At 44.5% G+C, this 21600-nt stretch overlaps 1 protein-coding gene across 4 annotated transcripts in view; it reads right to left on the reverse strand.

Annotated features, from left to right (window-relative positions):
- Positions 1–9198, reverse strand: part of DOCK10 (dedicator of cytokinesis 10) — a 142468-nt gene extending 133270 nt beyond the window's left edge. The window contains exon 1 of one of the 4 annotated variants that reach the window (XM_085233045.1): positions 8950–9198. In XM_085233045.1, coding sequence (XP_085089171.1) covers positions 8950–9069 — 120 coding nt within the window. In that variant the 5' untranslated portion in view covers positions 9070–9198. Of the gene's footprint in view, positions 1–5249; positions 5698–8949 lie in introns of those variants that run through there. The other 3 variants (XM_085233044.1, XM_085233053.1, XM_085233048.1) reach the window with 3 other exon arrangements.
- Between the last annotated feature and the right edge of the window lie 12402 nt (positions 9199–21600).

Below are 21600 nucleotides of genomic sequence, written 5' to 3' on the forward strand. Positions count from 1 at the left end.
GAAGTTCTTTTAATTTCTTCAGTTTTAATTCCTGTAATTCTCGTACCACACACATAAGGACTTCTTGTTTTTAAGTTTCATCCTTTTAACTACCAACAGTCTGCTGATACGTGACCCTTTGTGCAGCTGCAGCTGTTTGATCAGGCAAACCCCAGAGCTACGCTTTTCCATGAAAACCATCTTGCAGTCCCCCCCAGCACCGTGGCTGCCCCGCTCCCACTGCAGGGAGCACAGGCACAGCTTATCAGAAGCGATGCTGCCAGCACAAGAGAGCCCAGAGAGGGGCTGACTCCACCAGCACACTCCCAAGAACAGCAGGCCCTGCGTGCCCACACACAGCCCGCTTCCCATTCCTGCAGCCACAGCAGTGAGAGCCACTGCACCCAAAAGCGGCCCAGAGGTTGTGTCGCCCAGCTTTTCCAACTCCAGCTGCAACAGTCCTTTGCCACCTCCCATCCCCAATTACACAGACTTCCCAAACATTACAGAAACCCGTATTTTTCAATCTGGATCCCTGGCCAGATTCTTTAACATCTGGAGTTGGGGTCTTCTGAAAAACACATTGGGAAATAGTGGTAGGAAAGAGAAACCCCACAAGTGTCAGAGCTCCAGGAACATGCAGGCCTGTTCTAGCACACTGCAGTATCCATTGGCACAGATATCTCTGCTCAAACTCCCAAAATCCTTGCATGTTACATCACTCCATGGAAACAGAGGGCAGCCATGGCAGCTACCTATTTACTTAATTGGTTTAAGTATTTTTAAAATAGGCTTGATACAGTGTTGAGACATTGCACTGTATGCCACTACATATGTAATCATCTGTATATACTGTGTGTGCATTGAACAGGGAGCCACTGATACAGAAACATGTTAAGCGAGCAGACATTGCAGAGGTATTCTTGAAAGAGGAGTCACTACCTATTATTTGAATCATCTTTTATCTAAGGAACAGCCATTCAAATAGCAATTATCTACACAAAAGCATTTGTTTAACGTAAAGCCTTATACTAAAGCTGGGAGGGAGGCATGTTTCCAAACCCAAAGACATTACGTTGACAGTATGGAGGTGAGGGATTATTGCTCCCTAACAGAGCTGTGCAGAGAGGAGAGAAACAGGGAGGTGGCTGTGCTGGATCCTACAAGCAGAGCTCCTGGAAGCAGTGGATTTTGAGATGGTGCGGGTGGTGAGCACAGATAGGTGCCCGCCGGACAAGGACACGCTGTGCCTTACATACAGAGGGGCATACATGCAGGCACAGAGACAAGTGGGAGAAAGGCACAAAGAGCAGTGAGCACCGAGGGCTGGAAAGAGCGAGGGCAGAGAAGCAGGGAGTGGGAAGATGCAAGAATGGGGAAATCAAGAGAGAGGCAGCGACTGAGTACAACACAATAGGCCAGGGTAGCGTTCCTACATAAAAACCAACCCATTTTTTTTTTTCCTGTTCTAAAGTGAACAGGCTTGAAACATGAAACTGGAGCTTGTAAAATGCAATAAATAATTTTCAGAGAGTACAGAAACACCTGAACGGTCAGACACAGATTGGAAATAAGTAACAGGAAATTTCTGAGAGATATACCTGTAGAAATGTAACCACCTACCTACACTGCAACTTTTTGTATATATTAGGGAATTCCTAACATTATTGTTAAATCATAGTTTGTTATTTGACTAGGAAAGAGGATAAACTAAATTTCTGCTCATTTTTTTTAATTTATTTTCAGTTCAGTGAATTCTCCTAACTAACCTCAAATACAGTTCTCATTAACTCTGAGAGAGCTATGAGGATTAATCCACACAGCAACTCTGCTTATGACTTCATATCAAGCATTGATCCTAGCACAAGACATCTGATGACACAGTGTCAGCAGAAAAGAACTACCACACAATGACATAACTCAAATAGAAAAACGCATGTTACTCACATATAATATTATCAGGCTATAATGTGATGGAAAGTGCACCAATAATAGCAAGGTGGCAAAAGCCTTTGCCTGCAGCAAATAAGAACAAGCCCAAATGCTGCAGCAATGGACACAGAAACAAAGGAAGAAAATTTGCTTACCTCTGGAATACCTCAGGTAGGCAGGGATCTCCAGCAAGAACCCCTTGTCTCTACTGTCAGCCCTTCAATGAGGTCTGGGAAGAGATAGATCCTGCCTCTACCCCCTGCCAGTCACTCAGGTACATTCCATGCAGCTGAGCTCCCCTGGGTTGGCCCTGCCTGCCCACCAGGTGCTCAATCAATGCTTCAAGCTGTGCATTTCTGCTACACTCATGTAAAAGGCAACCAATGCCTAAGGTGAGTTGTGAGCTTTGAAACAGGTGGATGCATTTTAGTAACTTATTTTCAAATAACAACTGTTTTGATGTTTCGCTTTGCTTTGTTATTGCAATTGCTAGTGGAAGTATATGTGAATGGAAGAAAAAAGTGTGCCTATATACTGACAATGGAGGCACGATAGCTCAGCACATCCTAGTATGCACTGCAAGTATGTTAATACAAAAGATACAGACCACATCATATTCTGGAATAAATATCAAAGTCTGCTCATTACTAGCTTTAATACCTACTCATAACTGCCTTTCTCCCTGCATATGGAATCACCATACTGGGGGTGGGACCCAGGACTGTTTTCCCAAGGCCTATGATTGTCAGCATGGCTCTGCTCTGTGGCACCTTCCTGTATCTGCTCAGCACGGCTTAGAATTTTGAAGGCAAGAAACAGCTCCTTCCTAAGGATGGCCAAACTCTGTTCCCTAAACCCCTTTTAAGACCTGAGATTACTCCAAGGCTATTGTAAGTAAGAACAAAAAGATTAAAAAAGACACACGTGCACAAAGAGAAACGAAGGTCTGTACAAATGTACAGATATTGCTACAAACACCATGTGTTATGTATGGCCTGTGAAACAGGATGGAGGCATTCCTAACAAAAGTCACCAAGGCCAACACGTGCCGTGGCACTCGCACAGCAATGTGGAAAACTTTCCCCCAGGACAGACTCAAGGGACAAGCTGTTAGATCCATCAGCACGCCCCAGGCAGAGTTCAGCCTATCCCTTTCACTCTGAAAGACTCAAATTGGGAATACTTCCTGCTGTGCCTGCTCAGAGCGCACAGAGGAGTGCTGCATTTGCTTCCAAAGGGCAGAAAGTGGAAGACTGTCCCCCTGCCCTCTCCTGACCTCTTCCTACGCTCCACACAGTGCCTGGGCACAAGTAGTGCAGGATTTGTGCCCAGCACATACAGAACAGCAGCCCACTAACCCAGATTAGGGGATAGCCTATGTTCTAGCAAACAAAAAACACAGAAGCAGAGCTCATGGAGGAACTTGCATAAAAGCAGACACATTTCACACACAATGAAAGGGCTTTGGGTATCACTTAAATAAAATAAACAAGGAAACGTCCCACTTCTGCCACTGTGCTTGCCACACTGTAAGCCTTTAACTCAGATCTATGCCTATAGATTACAAGCATTCATCAGTCAGTGGACAGACATCAGCTTACTCCCAGCAACAAAAGCAGGTTCATCCAGCAGAAAACGCACGTGGGTAAACAATGCATTTAAATGTCAATTAAAAAAATATATATATATTAACCAGAACTGAAAATAATGTGTAATTTCTTCCTATGCTAAACATATCTAGTCGTTTCAGAGACAGACATTTCTGTACTACCCTTGTTCATAAGTAGTAACACTTACAAAAGGAAAGGCTTTTTTCTCTCCTCTGGTGTACACAACCCCACTGCACCCATTAAATTTCATTATATCTACATCATTTAATTTAGGTCAACATGTCAAAGTAAGCAAGAATCACGTTTGCTTTAAGTCGGCTGAAGTTACTCTCAAAACTGAACAGCAAGCAAGCTGATTTCAGAGTCAGCAACGGATCTCCTTGTTCTTCCTCCACACAACACAGGCGCAGAAGCGGAGAGCTATGCTTGGAATTAAGAAAGTCGGTGTCTTGTTGACAGCTCACTAAGTTTCTGTACTACACATAAACCAACTGCACAACAGCCCCAGTGGGAAGGAAATAGAGTAAAGCACTCATTAAGGGTGAATGAATTGGTACTTCAACATGCAATAGTGTTGTTCTTTTTCCTTCCTAGTTTCTAAGCCCTTTTGCAGAGAGGTGACTCTTGCCAGCTTGTATCATCAGCAGAGAAATAAACAACGGTGCCAGAGGTAACAAGCAGTCTACTAAACTGCACTTAAGCCATGTGTTTAGGTTGTCATTATGTATCAGTGGCAGAGGGGGAAAAATAACCTCGTGTTGCGAGCCCAATCTAAAATACAAAAGAGAGTGGAGGGGTAAAAATAAACAGCCCAAAGCTCTGCAGGAGGCAGGCTCTGGAAGGCCTCACCGGCACACGTCGCCATTCAGCACTCCTATTGCAGCACTGCTCTCTGCTCCCAGAGGAACGCACTCACAAAGAGAGGCAGCTCTTGGCTTCCTACTGGTCAGAGGAGAGGGAAAGCTGCCCCTACAGCAATGAGAGCAGAGGGCAGGCTGAGGAGCAGCCCTTGGCTGGGGAGCCCACCACAGGAATGGGTGCCGGAACAGCTGCGCCGAGGCTCGCTGCCCATTCACTGTGTGAGCTTGGGCACTTATCTCTGTGTTTGCTTCCCTTATCAACAAGACAGGGATGAAGTCAGCACTTACTAACAAAAGAATACACAGTTGGTATAAAACAGATCAAAAAAACTCATCTTGCTTCAGAAAAGTACTGTTAAGCTTTGTGAAATTGGCAATGCTCGAGTGGAAAGCATTACAGACAGTTAGTAAGCCTTTGTTGTTTGTGTAATAACCACATGTCACTACTTCAGAGCCTTCTGACCTTGTGCTAGGAAAGTCACAAACATGTTTTGACTTCTGGGAGTGACACAGGCACTGCTGAACGGCGGCTGGAAGCCACAGTCCCAAACACAGCCACCTTCCCCCAAGGCAGCACCAGGCTTTGTTCCTCTGGTTCTCCTCCTTCCTACTGCCATCCCTCTCCAAACCCCTTATCTGACCTCGTAAGCACAGAAAAGAAGCTACTGTGGCTTCTATACACTGAGATCATTTAGAGTTACTCAAGCTGACTCACTTCCCATGAATCTAAAACGTGTTAGTCAAGTGATGGCTTCAAGACAGCACTGAAACACGGAGGTTTAGACTGCAGTGCTCAGGTTTTGCTACCTTCTGATGACTGACCAAAGATTCCACGACCAGGGTTTATTTGCACAAGTTATTCACCAACCTGATGGATCTTTCTCGCAGCTCTCTTCATTTCTTTCCTCCGTTTGATTGTCTTCTTCAGCCTCTCCTTCCCTACAAAGTCTTTCCTCTTTTCCCCCATTTTTTCCAGTGAGAAGAACACTTGATAAACTCTTTCTAGATGAGTTTCTTCCGTCTTCTCTCTCCACCCTCTCCAAGGTTTTCTTCCCTTATCTCCCTTTCCTCATTTCTGCATCAACCTGATCCTCACTGCAAGCCTCAGACGCAGTTCCCAGAATTACCCAGGAGAAGAATCAGGCCCCTTTGTCTGCCTGCAGAGGAGGGAGTCCAGCAGCTGCAAAATGTGCACACAGCGCATTCTTGTCTGCGCCCTTTGCTCGGCTCTCTCTTACATCTGGGCTCCAGAGCCGGCTGAAAAGGATCAGATCCCTGTCAGCTCCACACCGCTCTGAGTGTCCTTGGGACACCCCAGCTGGAGAGCAGCTACAAAATTAGTCATCGGGCACTCCAAAACTGAAAATATATACCAGTAAAGGAAACTACATATAAGCAATGGTTTGTCTTTAAAGAAGTAAAGGATGCTGCAAAGGATATTAAAGATAAATTCTGGAATACAGATGTGTAAGCAAGTTTCTAAACAAGTTGTTTAAGACTTCAGTGTTGCACTGCATTCACGGAAGGTTGCAAACACTCTGAATACACCTGACAAGTTGCCCACACTGAGCAGACTTTGATACTTCAAGTGCAAAGAAACCTAAAAGCAAAACCTTCACCGGAGGGAGATTGCAGATAACATTTCCTTACACCCATGAAATGAATAAGCCCTCTCCTCAAGCACCAAACTGGGCATGAAACTCTCACACTATGCATGTGCTTCCAGGATTATTCCACAAGGCTATCATCCCAGCATTAACCGAAGAAAAAGGGAAAATAGGAACAAGTCAATACATTAAGAAGTCTACAGAGAAATAGATCAATAGATGGCCTGTGAGGACTGGGCATGTACACGTATGTACAAACACACACAGCCTATTTTATCTGTAACAACACTGTACATTCACTGCCTGTATAAATGCCTTACTTCAGTTTGTGCTGGACAAACAGTAGACATCAGACTATCCTCAGAAGAAAGGGCCCTTTCACAGCCCAGTTTCCAAAGTACTTCTGTCCTTGGAACGGCTCAGTTAACACTGTACCTTCTAAACAAATCATGATCTTACTGTGAGGGCTATTTCATGCGTTAGCCTGGTTCTGAGCATGAAAGTCTGACCTGACCTGGCTGCATAACAAGCAAAGGATGCACAACCAGACCCAACAGTACACGTGGCCAGGTTCACCCTCAGCCCCTGCTCCCACGTTTTGTCTTTCAGGGCACTGAAGAAGTTCCTCTCTTACACACTACAATACCAAGTAATAAAAGCATCTTCACTCCTCCCACCTCCTTCCCCTGATTGCTTGGACACTTCTTCCTATCTACAAACAGAATTCTGAGCTGAATACTTGCAACTGTTTTTTCCACATCAAGCAAATAAATACGAACAAAAGGAAAGGAAAGCACACAGAAGAAAAAGCAATACTTTTGAAGACAGTAAAAAGCTAGAAGATACAGCTCACAGCTCTACCTTGAGACACTGCATACAGCAGGCATTTGAGCTCTCACCAGATTGCTGGGACCCACCTGGCCCCTGATGCAAACCCTGCTGGCAGGGGCCCCGCTATCATTCCCCCCAGGACAGGCACAAGGGCCATGCCAGAAGGCCTCCTGCCCCCATCTTCCCACCTCCCCCACTTCCAGTAGCCATTTATTCACACATCCTGACCCCAGCCATCAGGATGCTCCAAGCCAGGTTCAGAGTACACGGGGTACTGATGCACCCTGAGCAAGAAGCAGGGAGCACCAACATGCCTTGTGCAATGCACCAGTCTTTTTTCTTCTAGGAGCAGTACTTCTGGTGCAAGAATTCAGTATAAGTTCAGCCAGAACACCAAGATCTGTGGAGCTTTGCTCCAACAGCCACATAGCAACCGTTGCTGCAGCATCTGTCCCAGCATCTCCATGCCCAGCACTGTCAGGAAGGTGCAGTGGCCAATTCTGCTGGTCCTGAGTGAGCTCACGCAGCTAGAAGGGACTTATCCCTGAAGATAACAGCTTTGTACCCTGAGTCCCCCCCAGAAAAACACCAAACCAAACCAACAAAAAAACCAATGAACCCATATCAATTCTCTCCTCAAGGGACGCAGACCATTGTATTCAGATCCGCTTCACCCATTTCATCATTTTTCTCGTATCCTTGCAGCAGAGATGTGGCAGAACAGAAAGCACTCCTCAACAGAACTTCATCCCAAATCCCTCAAACTGCAACCAGAAAACCCAGCAGTTCAGCTGGAACATGGATTCAAACACATGCTCCAGGACTGACAACTCAGCACAGCGCCTAGGCAGAGCCCAGCTCTATTGGGATTGTTCCTCCACAACGCTTTATCAGTGCTGGATGTTCTATTTGACCACGGGCCAAATCCTAATCCCGAGGTGCCCACAGGGCCAACCAAGCACATCTGGCAGCCCTATGGCTGCACAGACACTTTGGGATACTGACAGGAGTTAATGGCACACCGAACTGTGTCAGAGAGCAGTAAGCCCCCACCAAGTTTTCACAAGTCTGAAGCATGGAAAAGCCTTACAAAGACAGTCGGAGATGCCTGCAAAAGCACTGCAGGCCCAGCAATGTAAAGAAAACAACTTGAACTTGGTGTACAGACATGCAGGACACACAATTTTGGCAAAGCTCTGTAGGAGCAGTGGGCAATACCTGCCAAGTTACATGAACAGGGAATCAGCTCTCACTTTCCGCAGAGGGAGATAGAAAACTTTGTGTTTAGGCACTACATGCCACGAACTTTGATGAGTGATGATATTTCACTTACAACTTTCTCTCTTTCCACTTTTTAAGCTACTTAATGAGCTGTCTGGCCTGAAAAATTAGAAAAGGAAAATATTTGAGTTACGCAAGTCACAGACATCGTGATGTGCTTAATCATCTGGGAACCGGTCATTTATCTCTCAGAACACGTTTCTTTAAGAAAGTCCAAAGGGACCTTAACACAAGAACGGCTGACAAACGCCTAACAAACGGCTGATAATTCACAAAGGCTGAGCACGCGTGCTTGCGAACCCGAGCGATTTACCGTCCAGCTGGGCTCCGAGAGCCAACACCGGAGAACCGCAGCGGCCGCCGGTGCCGCTCCGCCGACGGAGCCGCAGCCTCGCGCAGAGCGGGGCGGCCGCACGAGGCCGGGCGCCGCGCAGCGCCGCGTGCCAGCCGGAGCCCCGCTCACCGCAGCTCGGCGGCCGTGCTGCAGGCTGCGAGTCCCCAGAAGCCACACGAGTGACAGCAGCTCGATGGGAGCGCTCGCTCCCCTTATCCACGCTGCACGCGAGGCTTACTTTGACAGAGAGCTTTTCGCGTTTCGCTTCCAGTACCCGTGCAAAGCTCATTCAAAAGAGAGGAGAGCACGCAAGCGAGCGGCGGGCTGTAGGCTGAGGCTACGAGCCGAGGCTGCCTGCTGAGCAACGCTGCCCGCGAGGGCTTCGGCGGGGCCGTGCCGAGATTCATCCCGGCGCCCTCCCGGCCCCATCCCGCCGGGGCTGCCCAGCTCTGCTCTGCTCGTCCCGGCCGCGCCCCTCGCACCTGGCCGCCGCCCCTCTCGCCGCCCTCGCTCACCCGCTGCTGAAGGCGGCCGCTGGCAGTGGCGGCGGCCGTGGCCGCGCTGTGCCGCAGCTCCGCCGCCTGTCCCGGCCGCAGCAGGCTCCGCGTGAAGCGCCGCGTCCGCTCGCCGGCCATGGGCGCCGGCACCCCGCGCTGCTGCCGCCGCTCCCCGCCCGGGCCGAGGCGCCGTCAGGAAGCGGAACTGGGGTGCCCCGCTCCCTCCCGAGCTCTCCTCCCCGCTCGCCCGCCCGAGGCGCGCTCCCCCCCAGCGCCGCGGGGCGGCCTCCCCCGGCCCTCCCCGGCCCCCCCCGGCCTCGTGCTCCGCGCCGAGCGGCCCCGCACGGCCCCCGGGAGCAGCGAGGGGCGGCGGCGGCTCCCGCAGCCCCGGCCGGGCTGACTGACGCCTCGACACGCAGCTGTGGTGCCGAGAGCCCCGCTGGAATTCCTTCGCACGGGTGCTTCAGCTTTCCTCGCGATGCAGAATTATTAGAGCGGACAAGGAGACGCTGGAGAGTGACCACCCCGTCGGGGTCCGTCAGTCCGCACTGGACCGGTCTGACGCGGGCCCTAAGTAACCCCAGGTATAATCCCTGAATAGGCACTGATGGAGCTCAGATGGGAGCAGAGCTGTGCCTGCACACCGCTGCTGGCACCGAGTCTCCCATCAGCACATAGCACGGAAGGTTGTGGCCCCGCAGCATAGGACTTTTGTGTTTTTGCTTGGTGACAAACCTTTTTTCCCGTTGTTACAACACTGAGTTTTGAAAGACTTAAGAATTTACTCATCCTCTCTTTGAAACAATGCAAAAGCAAACAGGAATTGCGTTGCCTTTTTCCACTCTTTCTATCTGTAACCTAGCTGACATGAAGCCTAGAGAAATGCAGCAGTGTGCTGCCCATTGGCTGCCGTCTCAATCCCCGTGTCCTGAAGCCACCCAGCACAGTAGGGAAGGCACTGTGACATTCACAGCTGAGGCCAGGGTTTCCCCACTGAGGAGAATGGTCTGAAGTGCAGTAAGAGCCCCGTAATGGCTTACAGCAAGTAAAGCTACCTGTCTAGATGTTTGTACTGTTGGTGTTGCCTTCGAATATTTTAGAGATGATCACTGTTTGAAAGCTGAAGTTCAGCTCAGTTAGGAAGCAGTATAGGATTGGATTTTTCTTTCTTGTTCTATTGAGAAATATTTGTCACAAGAAGTGACTCAAAGATGAAAAAAAGAAACTCATTCACTTTGCAAATGGTCCAGGTCTGGCTCAGTACAGGAAGCTGCAGCCTGATGTTGCAATGAAGAAGAAAAAGAAGAGCAGTCCTAGTGACTCTAAGGAAGCATTCTGCCTCAATACAAAGATGTGCTTTGCGATACGCTTCACTGCAAGTTGTTGCAGACAGCAAAGGAAACACACATTGCATGTGTGAAAAAGAATCATCATGAATGTTAACCACGGCTTTCATTCAGCACGCACACTTGGAAAATGATTTTAAGAAAATGAGAACGGAGGCCCAGAGGCTTGCAGCTGTCCTGGCTTTGGGCAGAGCACTTTGCTGCTGCTCAGCTGTGGTCGGCCCTGCAAAAAGGCAGTTGGATTAAACACAGCATATATCTTTGATTATCATCCCCTTAAATATTCTGTGACAGCATGGAACTTTGTCACGTATGAGCTGAGTCTGCTTCTGAAGCTGTCCTGCACAGCACAAAGCACAGGTACCCAGGATTTTGCATGAATTTAACTGTTCAACAAATTATTTATTATGCCAGATGAATTCTTCTGCTTTGTCCCGTAGTTCCTCTGCAATTCAGAATTTTTTTAATTCTCAGGTTTCAATCAGTTGTTACACAGGAGCCTTTCCACTTGATCCCAGGCATCCCCTAGCATGGTGCTGGCAGGGCCATCGGCCCTGGTTGCTTAAGGATGAATATGCACAGGATCACAAGAATGAGGCAACTACCAGAAATGCACAAACAAACTGCTAAGAAAAAGCCACAGCAGTATATATTGCACATCCTGTTAATCACCACCCCTTGAAAAACCTGTCAGCTCCTAAACATGTAATTAGCATTATTAAAGTAGCAACAAGGGCAGAGTCACATCTCTGGCTGAGCAGCAAGCCTTGTGCCAGAGATCTGAAGCTACACAAATGTGTTCTTAAAATACAAGTTGGAGCCAACTCCTACAACTGCTTACAACCACCCCTAAGAGTTGAATGACTGCAATTGTATCCTTGATGGAGAACAATTTCAGCATTACACATAATGGCTGGCTGTACTTTTTTGGATTGAGTTTCCCTCTTAGAACCACTTTGGGTCTTGAACATTTCCTCAATGATGATGAATGTTTGGAACAATTTTATTTCAAAACCATTACTAATAGCACGCAAAGTCCTCAATGAGCAGTTGCATTAAGCAGTAACACTACTGAAGTTTTGTCTCTCTTTTAGCAACAGCACAAAAACAATTTTCCCTCACAGCTGCAAGTTAGCTAAAATGGAATAATAGTTCCACTTTCTCACAAGTACAACCATCACCTCCCCCTGTGCTCATTTCCCGTGGGCACAGAGCAAAACAAAAAACACAGCAAAACTCCCTAGGTCTGCTTGATGTACACAGGCACCAATGCAGACATTTTCTCCACTGACAGAACACCTTTCTCCACCTCCCGCCTCTTCCATCACTGTTTACAGCCCTGGTGCTGCCCCTGGTCAGCACATGCTGACTGCAAAGTTGGCTGGATCTGGCTGCTGTGGGTTTCGCTATCAGAATTGCAAAGAAGCAATCATACCATATAATCCACAATGAGTTCCATCTGGTCTTACAATTTCTTCCTGTCCACATGTGGTGAAATGGGTTCTCCTGTTCAGTGGCGTCGTGGAGCCATTAATTCATTAATTCTAAGAAGCCTCTGATTGCTGATGCAGCTGTTTGCTAAATTCCATGTTTTGCAATCTCCATTACTACTGCTAGCACAAGAAAGTTAATGCTTTTAATGTGATTTTCAACTCAAGTGCCTTTTAAATTGGTCCAGCAATTCAGAAACTTTTAAGACCTCACTGTTCACTCACTTCCCATCTAGTTATAGCCACTCCATCCAACTTACTGCAAATGACAGCACTGAAGTAACCCTCAAACCCCAGGCAAACACGCATCCTTTTTATAAAGACTTATTACTAGCAATAACATTGCTTGTAGAACACAACTTGTGTGCTTGTGTGCCTCTAAAGCTCACTGAGGTCAGAACAATTTCCCTTGATTATGAAATACCAGATCCGTCCTCTTATTTAATTACATCCATGTGTTATAATTATTGTACCTCTGTAGTATTGAATAGAAGAGGTACAGGAGAAAAGAAAAAAAAAACCTGCTTCACTGAAAGGACGCCACAGTAGTCAAGTACAGAATATCTTCATTGAGAACAAAGATGCCTATGTGTTTATGGCATCTCTGATAAGAATGTGCCATCAGATCAGTGGTCTGAAAATGAGGATATCGCAGGGATCGGATCTCATCCACACTTCTGTACCCCAGAGATACAAATACCCTCACTCCAAAACCCAATTTTATTCTTGAAGAAATATTGATTCAACCAAACTAGTTGCTTTTGGGTAAGTTGGCTTTGCACTGTGAATAGAATGAGGCATAAATTGTACACAAAAATCAAGAGAAAAGATCTCTCAGTTGGATGAAGAGCAGCAATCCCCTGGGAGCAAAAGGAATTATTCTACTGAGGACTGCATAAACATGAAATAATACAGCAAGCAAAATCACTTGCTACTTGAAGCTACAGACATAATACACCAACTGCCCCAAGTCTATCTATAAGTGCCTTATTGGGCAGGTGGACCTATTTTAAAAGATAAGACTTACTACTGTGGGAGACAAACAAGGAAATCCTCCCATTTACTTATTTATGTTATTCCCAATTACATCTGGTGTATGAGATGTAAAATGTAAGAAGCATTACCCATGTCCTGTAAGGTCTCTGGCACCCACAGGGCTACAGGCATCTTCAAATATAGAATATTGCTCATAAGTGTGCAGAAAACACAGGACTGGTGGTTAAGCATTTTGCTCTGCGAGGCTTCTACCAGTTGTCTGGCATGGCAGCACTGGGCAGGATGGCCCTCAGAGTTTCACTCTTCGCATCCTTCCTCCACTGTCTGTGGAAGTTCATTTTAAAAAGTCTCAAAATTCTAACATGGAAGCTGCAAGGAAAATCATGGGAAATCAATTTCAAGTCTGTCTCATTTGGTGGATGACTGACGTGTTCTCAGTTTTAAAATATTTCTCCACTATCATCATTTCTACTAAATACATTCAGCTGAAACACTCCAGTTGGTATGATAAAAATTAATGTTTGAATTGCATCAGTTGTCACTTGTTATGATAAGTACATAGCCATGTCATATTTAACACGACTGAAATTGCATGTATTTACAAACATGAGGCCATAGATGAAACAGGCTTTACCCTTTAAAGCAGAAGTTACACCTGCTTCACACAGCACTTGCGATGTGCACATCATTACAACTATCTCTGTAGTTATAAAAACAGGCAGGAAAGTTAAACTAACAGAAGCCTAAGGTAATTCTATGCAATCAGTCTTCATTTAGGAATATTCAGAACACCTGGAGAATCACAGGAAGAGCTCCACCTGCATATTTTTCACTGTACTGACACAGAATAATAAAAGCAAGATTAATTATCTTCATGGATATTAACTCTCATTTGTGTGTCCCATACCTCCATGCATACATTCTTCTTCCCCAGTCAGCATATTTTACCATTTGTGGAAGTCAAGCAGGTCAAGATCCTGACCTTTCCATTTTTAAATGCTGTTTTTCCATGGTACTCTATACAAAGTGTACTTGGCATTGAGGACTGCATTCCAGGAGGCGGCTTCTTTTTCTTTTCTAAACACAGCCTGCTTGATTTTTCTTCTGCCTGAAATAATTTGTAGGATGTGTTTCATGACCTCCAAATTTTATTTTGGAGTGCATTTAGCCTGCTACCTTGCATGTACAAAATCTATAGAATCAGAAGCTGTAGAGGAAGTGGAAGTGTAGTGGAGGGCCACCATAAGTCAATGTGCAATCCTCCTGGGTGAACACTGGATGCTTTGCCACTTTTTCCTTTTTACAAGCAGGTACTGCACAAATTTATTTTTTCTTTATGAAAATGCAGAGAACAGGCCACAAGTTCTACAGTATAAAAATAAATAGAAAAACCAGCCCAGGCTCTCTCCCCAGATCACCATTTGTGGAGGAAAGTGAATGGGGAACCCATCCCACCAGCTTGCTCAGCCTTAACTACAATGCAGAAATGCAGCAAGCAGCCTTTTCCTTCACCACCACTTCCTCCCCACTCCCTCTATTGAAAAATCGCATGCAGCTGGAGGAATTGTCATTAGGATGAGCAAAGGCTTCTTCTTTGCTCCCCTGAGAGGACTTCCTCATAGTGCCCTGTTGTAGCTGCAGCACACTGCACCAGCCCACGCTCCATGGCTGAACTGCAGCACACACCTCTGTGTTCTACACACAGCCCAGTCTAAGCCAAGCTGCTGGCTCATGAATCTCACTCCTCAGAGTGGAAATATGGCCACACGGTATGGTTTTGGGGGTAAACTTGGTTCTCTCTTTCTCCTCCTGCTTCTCACACCAGGTGAAACTGAAACACTGTTGGTTTCACTGTGTGCATAACACCAACAGCCAGCTGGGTGACCAAGGCTCCCCTCCCTTTACCACTGAAACCAATGGGTTTCAGGTGTCACCCTTAGGCTTTGGGGAATCCAAGCTGGCTGCTGTAAGAACAGCACTACCCAAGAGGCCTGGTTTGCTGTCAAACCCTCAGGATGGTTCTGAAGAGCAAACGGATGTAAGCTGGCCCTCCATAAAGCAGCCAGAGTCCTGTTTTTTCCTGGTTGATCAAATCTCACTGAGGAACTCTGAAGCCCACGCCACTTCCCACAAGGAACCTCAGCAGCTTTCAAGGATGCATTTGCAGGAGAAAGAGGAGAAAAGATCCTCATTAAACATTGACATGCCATCACTATGGCTCCCCTGAAGCCCTGCTGTATGGGAGTAACTGCAGTGAACTGAGACTGCTTGTACTGAGTGGTCACAAAGGAACTATAACTCCGCCTAGCAGCTGACTATTACCGATTGACGCAAGTAAAATCTGGAGTCTAGTGTAATTGTTGTCAGTTTAGAACCTGTCTCTGTGTCAGATTTGCCTGGATCATATAAATATTTTAAGTTTGTACATTTTTGAACAAGCATTTGCTGTTTACAAGCAGCAATATCAGAAAGGCAATATGACGATTTTTGATTTAAATTTAGATATTAAAAATGAGATGGAATTACTGTATTTTAAACAAAAATCTTTTAAATCTATCCAGCAACAGAGCCAATTTGAGGTCAAACTCAGGTTATTATGATAGAAACGGGGGACTAAAATATCTACTTTCTGATGGATTTCTTGAATCTTTGGGGGGTCCACGATAATATCTCCTTGTAGAAGTTCTAATATAGTAACAGTATGAAACACTGATAATGCTAAGAAATTATTTGTTATAAAAAGACAGCATGGACAAACACAAAGCTGAATACCTTCTAACAGGGAAAGCAATCCAAAGAGACCAAGTAAAAGCTGAAATTTAACTTCTGCTAACGTCAGTCAGTACAATAGGTCTGTCCCACAGACTGCGATAACGGCAGATGCCAACATCTCACTCCTTTTCCTCTACTCACAAATAAAGACATTCAAGAAGATGGAATAAGAAATAGTGTGCTTAGGGTAACTCTATCTGTTTAGTGTAACTAGAGAAGAATGTTAAAAAATTATCTTGCAACAGTACTCTGAAGCTGTCATCAGATTCTTAGGGAGCCGCTGATTTTAGTTGATAATAATGACACATCACATTATTGAGACTGATCAAATCTTACTAAAGTTAATGGGACTAAATCCACAGTTTCCATTGCACTTTGGCATTCTCTGCATAAGCAAAAAGATTCAAATTGAAGATGTTTCTAATCTGAGGGACACACTCTCTCCCAAGACATGCATGTGTATTCTCATTCATATCCTGCAGAAGTTAAATTAATGTGTGCAAAAGATGCGGCTGTACCATTTAAGAGGAGCTTTTTATAATAATCACCAATTCCTTCAACCTATGGAAGTGTTCTACAGTAATTACCAACTCTTTTAGTCTATACTCTATCTTTTAATTTACCATCTGTTCAGTGGAGAGTAGAGCTCTCATATCCCCAAGTGCAGAAAAACAAAGGCAGCTTTCCCTATTACTTCTTACAGCAAAAACAGCCATGCAGAATGATTTTGGCCCAGCTTTTATCCTCAGCACCTATGATAATAAGCTGCCTTGATTTTTTATTTTTTTTTTTTTTCTTTTCCATATTCTTAATACAACATTTATATGAGCTGTGTTGGATGTTCCCAGCAGGTTAAATCCCTGTAGCATCTGGATCCAAAGGAGTTTCCATTACAGCACTCTTTTCTCTCAGTGGTTTATATGGGAGCAATCAGCTGGGAATGACTCAGGGGTGGGGATCGTAGAAATGAAAACACAAATCAGACACTTCCCTTCTACCCAAATCTGGAGGGCTAGTGGGACTAGGAAACTAAAAATGTTTTGGAAATGCAATCAGCAAGTAGAGCTCACCTAAGTGTAAAAGCAGACCTAGATACTGAGAAGGTGCCATTTTCATTAACAGTCATTCATAAAAAGTAACTACAGTTGGAAAGCTATTGCATGCTAAAGGTGCAACGCCAAAAACACACCGGAAGTATCTAAAAGCATGCACATTACAGGCTGTGTGCTAAGCCTCCCATGTGGCCCCAGTGTGCCCTGGGCCCATCTCAGTGAGCCTGCTGCTCTGCTTTTCAGCTGCTCTGTCTTCCTTAAGGCAATTTCTTCAAGTTGTCTTTGGAAAGTAAGGTATTTTCTCCTCACTCAATTCCAAGACAACACAGATCTATGACACATAATAGCTTCTTTGAGATATATTGGCAAAGGCACTAGAGGCTAATATCAAGATTACTCTTATGACTGAACAATTGTTTATCACTGATAGCACAGTAATAATTATAGTTCTCTGAATTCCTAGTCTAACATGCAGGGAGTCCTTGACTATATCTGTAAATGTTATTTGTATGTGGACCCCAACAGCTTAAAGCTTCTAGGCCCAACTTCTCATTATGTTATACTTACATGAAAGTAGAATGATGCATGCAAATCAGGCACAACAGATGCCATAAACAAAAGAATGGATATTATCAGTTTCTGCCTTCTGTGTGCTCACTCTGTAAAGTCCCTCTTCAAAGCTCTATCCCTACCCAGATTTCACTTGGGGTGGTGGCACTTAATATTTTGCCAGCTGATTACTCACAGGTGGGAGATGAGCTCCATTTCCATAAATGGTCTCCCACCTATAGTGCTAAGCTACAATTAGATGATTAAAAGAGAAAGAATATTAATAATTCATTATTACTAAAAATCCAATTCAGTTGTCATTATTTATTCCATTTCTCTCTTTCAAGTGCTGATCTTCAGGTAATTTCTTAAATTTCTGAATATTATCTTCTGCATCAAAGCAATTGCAACCCTTCACAGCACAGTACCATCTACAAATGTTAATACATAGGAGTAAAACAAAGACTATGTCACTAGTGAAAATATTAATGACAATTAGACCAGAGACAACCCTCTATACATTTCCTCCTGTTGCAGCAGACCAATCCATGCTCAAGCTTTGGGCAGTTTCCTACCAGTTGTGCACTCAGCTAGTGGTGACTTCTTTGCACTCCATGCTGCCTAGGTCTGTTCATGAGAATTTCACTTGATAGCGTGTTAGGAACACAACTCACATCGGTTATGCATGGCCCTGCTCTGGGAGGACAGAAAGCCTATCACAGAAGAAAATTCCTTTGTTTGAATGCAAATATTATTTGACAAATCTACACTTACTTATGCAATCTGGGCCACACAGTAAGCCCAGAGAAGAAACAAGATGCTAAAAAAACACATATACATATACAGACGTATACACCTCCCAACACAGTGCAGGTAAAGGTTCAGAGTGGAAGCAGAGGTCTGGAGGGGAACGAGAGAGAGGCACAGGCTCCAATCAGTGACGTAGTAGCTAATAAAGGAGGTACAGCAATAGACAAAACAATTCTTGCAGAACTGTTTTAAGGAGTAGCGCCAAGGAACAAATAATACAGGTTTGTTATTTTTTTGTTAAGGTCAAAGTCTTTCTGTTTCACAGTGAAAATCTGAGCATGCCTCCTACTGAGAGCACTGCGTACACTTTCTTACAGCCAGCTGGTAGCTCACAATGCAGTGAGTAGGAATGCACTGAAGGGCTGTCAGCAGCCAGACACTGACCTAATGGTGCTTCCACATATCAGAGGCTTGGAGGGCAGAGATACAAGGTTTCTATGCCTGAAAACCGGAGGAATTAAATATGCTCTTGAGGATTTCTCTAATGGAAGAAAAAAAAAAAAATCATCTCTGTTAAGAGATGATGGCAATAGGATAACAAAAGATCTGGATTGAGCCAACTTCTATTAACAATGGAGAATTCTGAATCACGTTGGAAAGATACCAAATACAAAACTCCCACATGCTTAAAAGCAGGAGTGATCCTGTACTGTACCACCATGAGAATGTGCTCTGTTGGACTGTGGATTTTCCACCATAAGGTTTTTATACCCATGCAGTTACCCTACCAGAGAGCTCCATTCAGTGTGCAGAGGCATAGCAGATGCCAGAGCCCGTACATGTTACATTACTGCAATATTTAGCTATTCCTTTATATGAGATCTGTAAAAAATAAAGAATTTTAAATCAGAGCTGAAAAGTATACCACTTCCACAAACTCTGTCTTTATGTATATACAAGAGGTTAACATTCAAGAGTTGTACATCTCTTGCCTACAAGCAACACAAACATCGGAGAATAACGTAATGTATAGTAAACCAGAGATAAACAGAAGCTTAAGTACACTTCTCTCTTCATGCTTTGCAAATAAAAATATCATATAATTTAAAATTTCACCTCACTACTTTCTTGAGAGAAAAAGTCAGACTGGTTACAGTCTGCGATTCTTTATTTCACATTAAATTCAGCATATCACAGGGTACATTAGCCCTGTTGATAATATCTCACTGATGGCAATGTAACCTGTTCAATAACTTGTTTTCTCAGGTTCACACCCAATGCGTTACTTTCAAACAGTTGTATGGCTTCACTGAGGGACTGGGGAGATCCTGCTGTGTACAGCATAGCCCAAGGAATGGGAAATGTAGGTCTGAAATCTCTCAGGATGGGGAAAACTTCTGACCTACTTTTTCTATGCCAACAATCCAATTTCAAAATACCAAAAGGCAGAATGATGAAGGAGGACATTTTAGGACAAGGAATTCTCAGCGTGCAGTGTGTGAGCTCTGAGAAACGGAGTCTTCATCAAGTAAAACAGGGTTGTCTATGGGGATTAGATGCCAGCAGTTTGGCAAGGTTTTCAGGATCACAGCTTTCCACTTCAGTCACCTGAAGGCCATCAGCTTGCATTCTGATTAGCAAATCCCTCTTTGGGAACTAGCTTTAAAATTCTGCTGTGATCAGACCTGGCTGGTGGCTATCAACTCATCGAAGAAGAGCTGGCCTGGGTTTTGTGGTGACGCCAGCTCCTGTTATCTCTTATTAATGTTCAAACTGCTACTGACTTTAAATCTCTTGCACACTGTTTTCAAGAGAAAAGAAAAGAAAAAAGCCACAGTCTGTAGTGCCATGGCTACCCTTTTCAGAATTGCAAACATTGAAACATTTATCTAGAGCCAGTAGCCTAGGAAAATGCATCCATCTTCCGTGCCAGATTTGCTGCACATCCCTACAGAAGGTGTAAGCCATTACCAAACAGCTTACCCATGAGCTCTGCCTCCTACATACATTTCCAGATACTCTTTTCTTACACAGACTAAAATTTCTACCAATACTCAAGCTTAAATTCTCTTAGCTCTTCAGTGGAGGTAAAATAACATATAATTTTGCCAGCAAATTGTGCTGGTTGGGCAATCTGGGTTGTGTGCAGGGTTGCCACAGAGGGGCAGGAGAAGTCCTACTGCCTTCAGAGCCCCCTGTGACCATGACCTGGCCCTGTCCCATACCTGATTGTTACCAGGGCATTCCTAGAGGCACTGCGATTTTACAAGGTAATGTAGAAAGTAAGAAAGGAATAAGTAAAAGATGAAAACATTAATTTTAAGCTCTCTTTAGCTTCAAAATTTCCATGCTTCACAGAGTACATTTCTTACTTCAAATTCCATGGTTTGATCCAGTGATTTTCCTCCTTCACAGTCTTAAAAATGCTTTCCATATGTTTTACATTCCTTTACTGTATTTTCCATCTACATAATATGTTGTCTATCCCATTTCTATTCAGCCATTTTGTCTAATCAGCAGGACTCTCTGATCCAATAACTAATTTGTTAACATCAGACTCAAAGCCTCCTGTTATCTAGCAGTGCTCTTGTTACTAAAAGTAATTCACTAATATACTAGAGGTAGCACTACAGATGCTGGTGCCTTTACTTTTGCAATATTAATTAGTAAGAATCATATTCCAGAATGCTCTAGGTTACAGCTGCCCCAAAACACATGCTTATAATTTCCTCCTGGGTTGAAGCTTCTCCAGCATAAATTATCTTCTTGTGATCCCAATCTGTATAAGTGTTCTGGTGCCGAGGACAGTCTGAAGTATATTGGATTGCATTTGTTTCAATTTAGCAGTCCCTGTTGATTAATAGCTCTTAACTCACCTCCTCACACAATTTCCTCCAAGTATTCAGATAATTCATCTTCCACTGCCAGCATTAAATAAAAGCATCATCTTCTCTTCAGAGAGTATCATGGATGGGTTCCCATATCCCTGAACTTATATAGTATTTCATACTTCTATCTCCTAGCTGTCCTTACCCAAGCCATCCATAGCCTAATGAACTTCTGCTCCCAGATAATTGCTCTTCAGGAGCTTTTCATTCTCTAGACTATTCTGTGTAGAATGGATACTTAGAAGTTCCAACAGGAAAATAAATGCCTTACTCTGGGTTCATTATTGGTACAAAGCTAATACAGAACATCCTGAGATTGGACATGGAAGCAAGCAGCAAGGTGCAGACTTTTTAAGCCTGTTCTGCCCTGGACTGCCACAGCAATTCTGTCATCACGTGAGGTTTCCCCTTTGAGTACCTGGTCCACAAACCACTTCCTTAATGTTACCTTGCAACTCACAGCCAGAAAGAAACAACTTCTTAACATAACTTCTCTGCCAGGTACAGGTGATGGCTTGAGTTACTTTGAAGCAGTAAGGTTACGTGATGTATCTTCAGTGGGGTTGGTGTATGGGTTGAGCCAAACACAAATTAGTAGCAAACCTATCTCAGGGTATGAGCAGTGGGTTTTGAGATGATGAGCTGGGCCTGCACAAAGTGCTGAACGCCTTCCTCTGATGGACAAAACAACCAGGGAACAGTAGTGCAGATAAGGAGCAGGGGAGGGTGGTACTTCTCCATTCTCTCCAGCACAGAGGCAGACCTCTGAAGCTTCTTTCCAGGCTAAAATGTTTCTTTGCTGTTTCTTTTTTGATGTCTATTATAA

This window comes from Meleagris gallopavo, chromosome 11 (genome assembly GCF_905368555.1).
Source record: "Meleagris gallopavo chromosome 11, MGAL_WU_HG_1.1, whole genome shotgun sequence".
Lineage (NCBI taxonomy): Eukaryota > Metazoa > Chordata > Aves > Galliformes > Phasianidae > Meleagris > Meleagris gallopavo.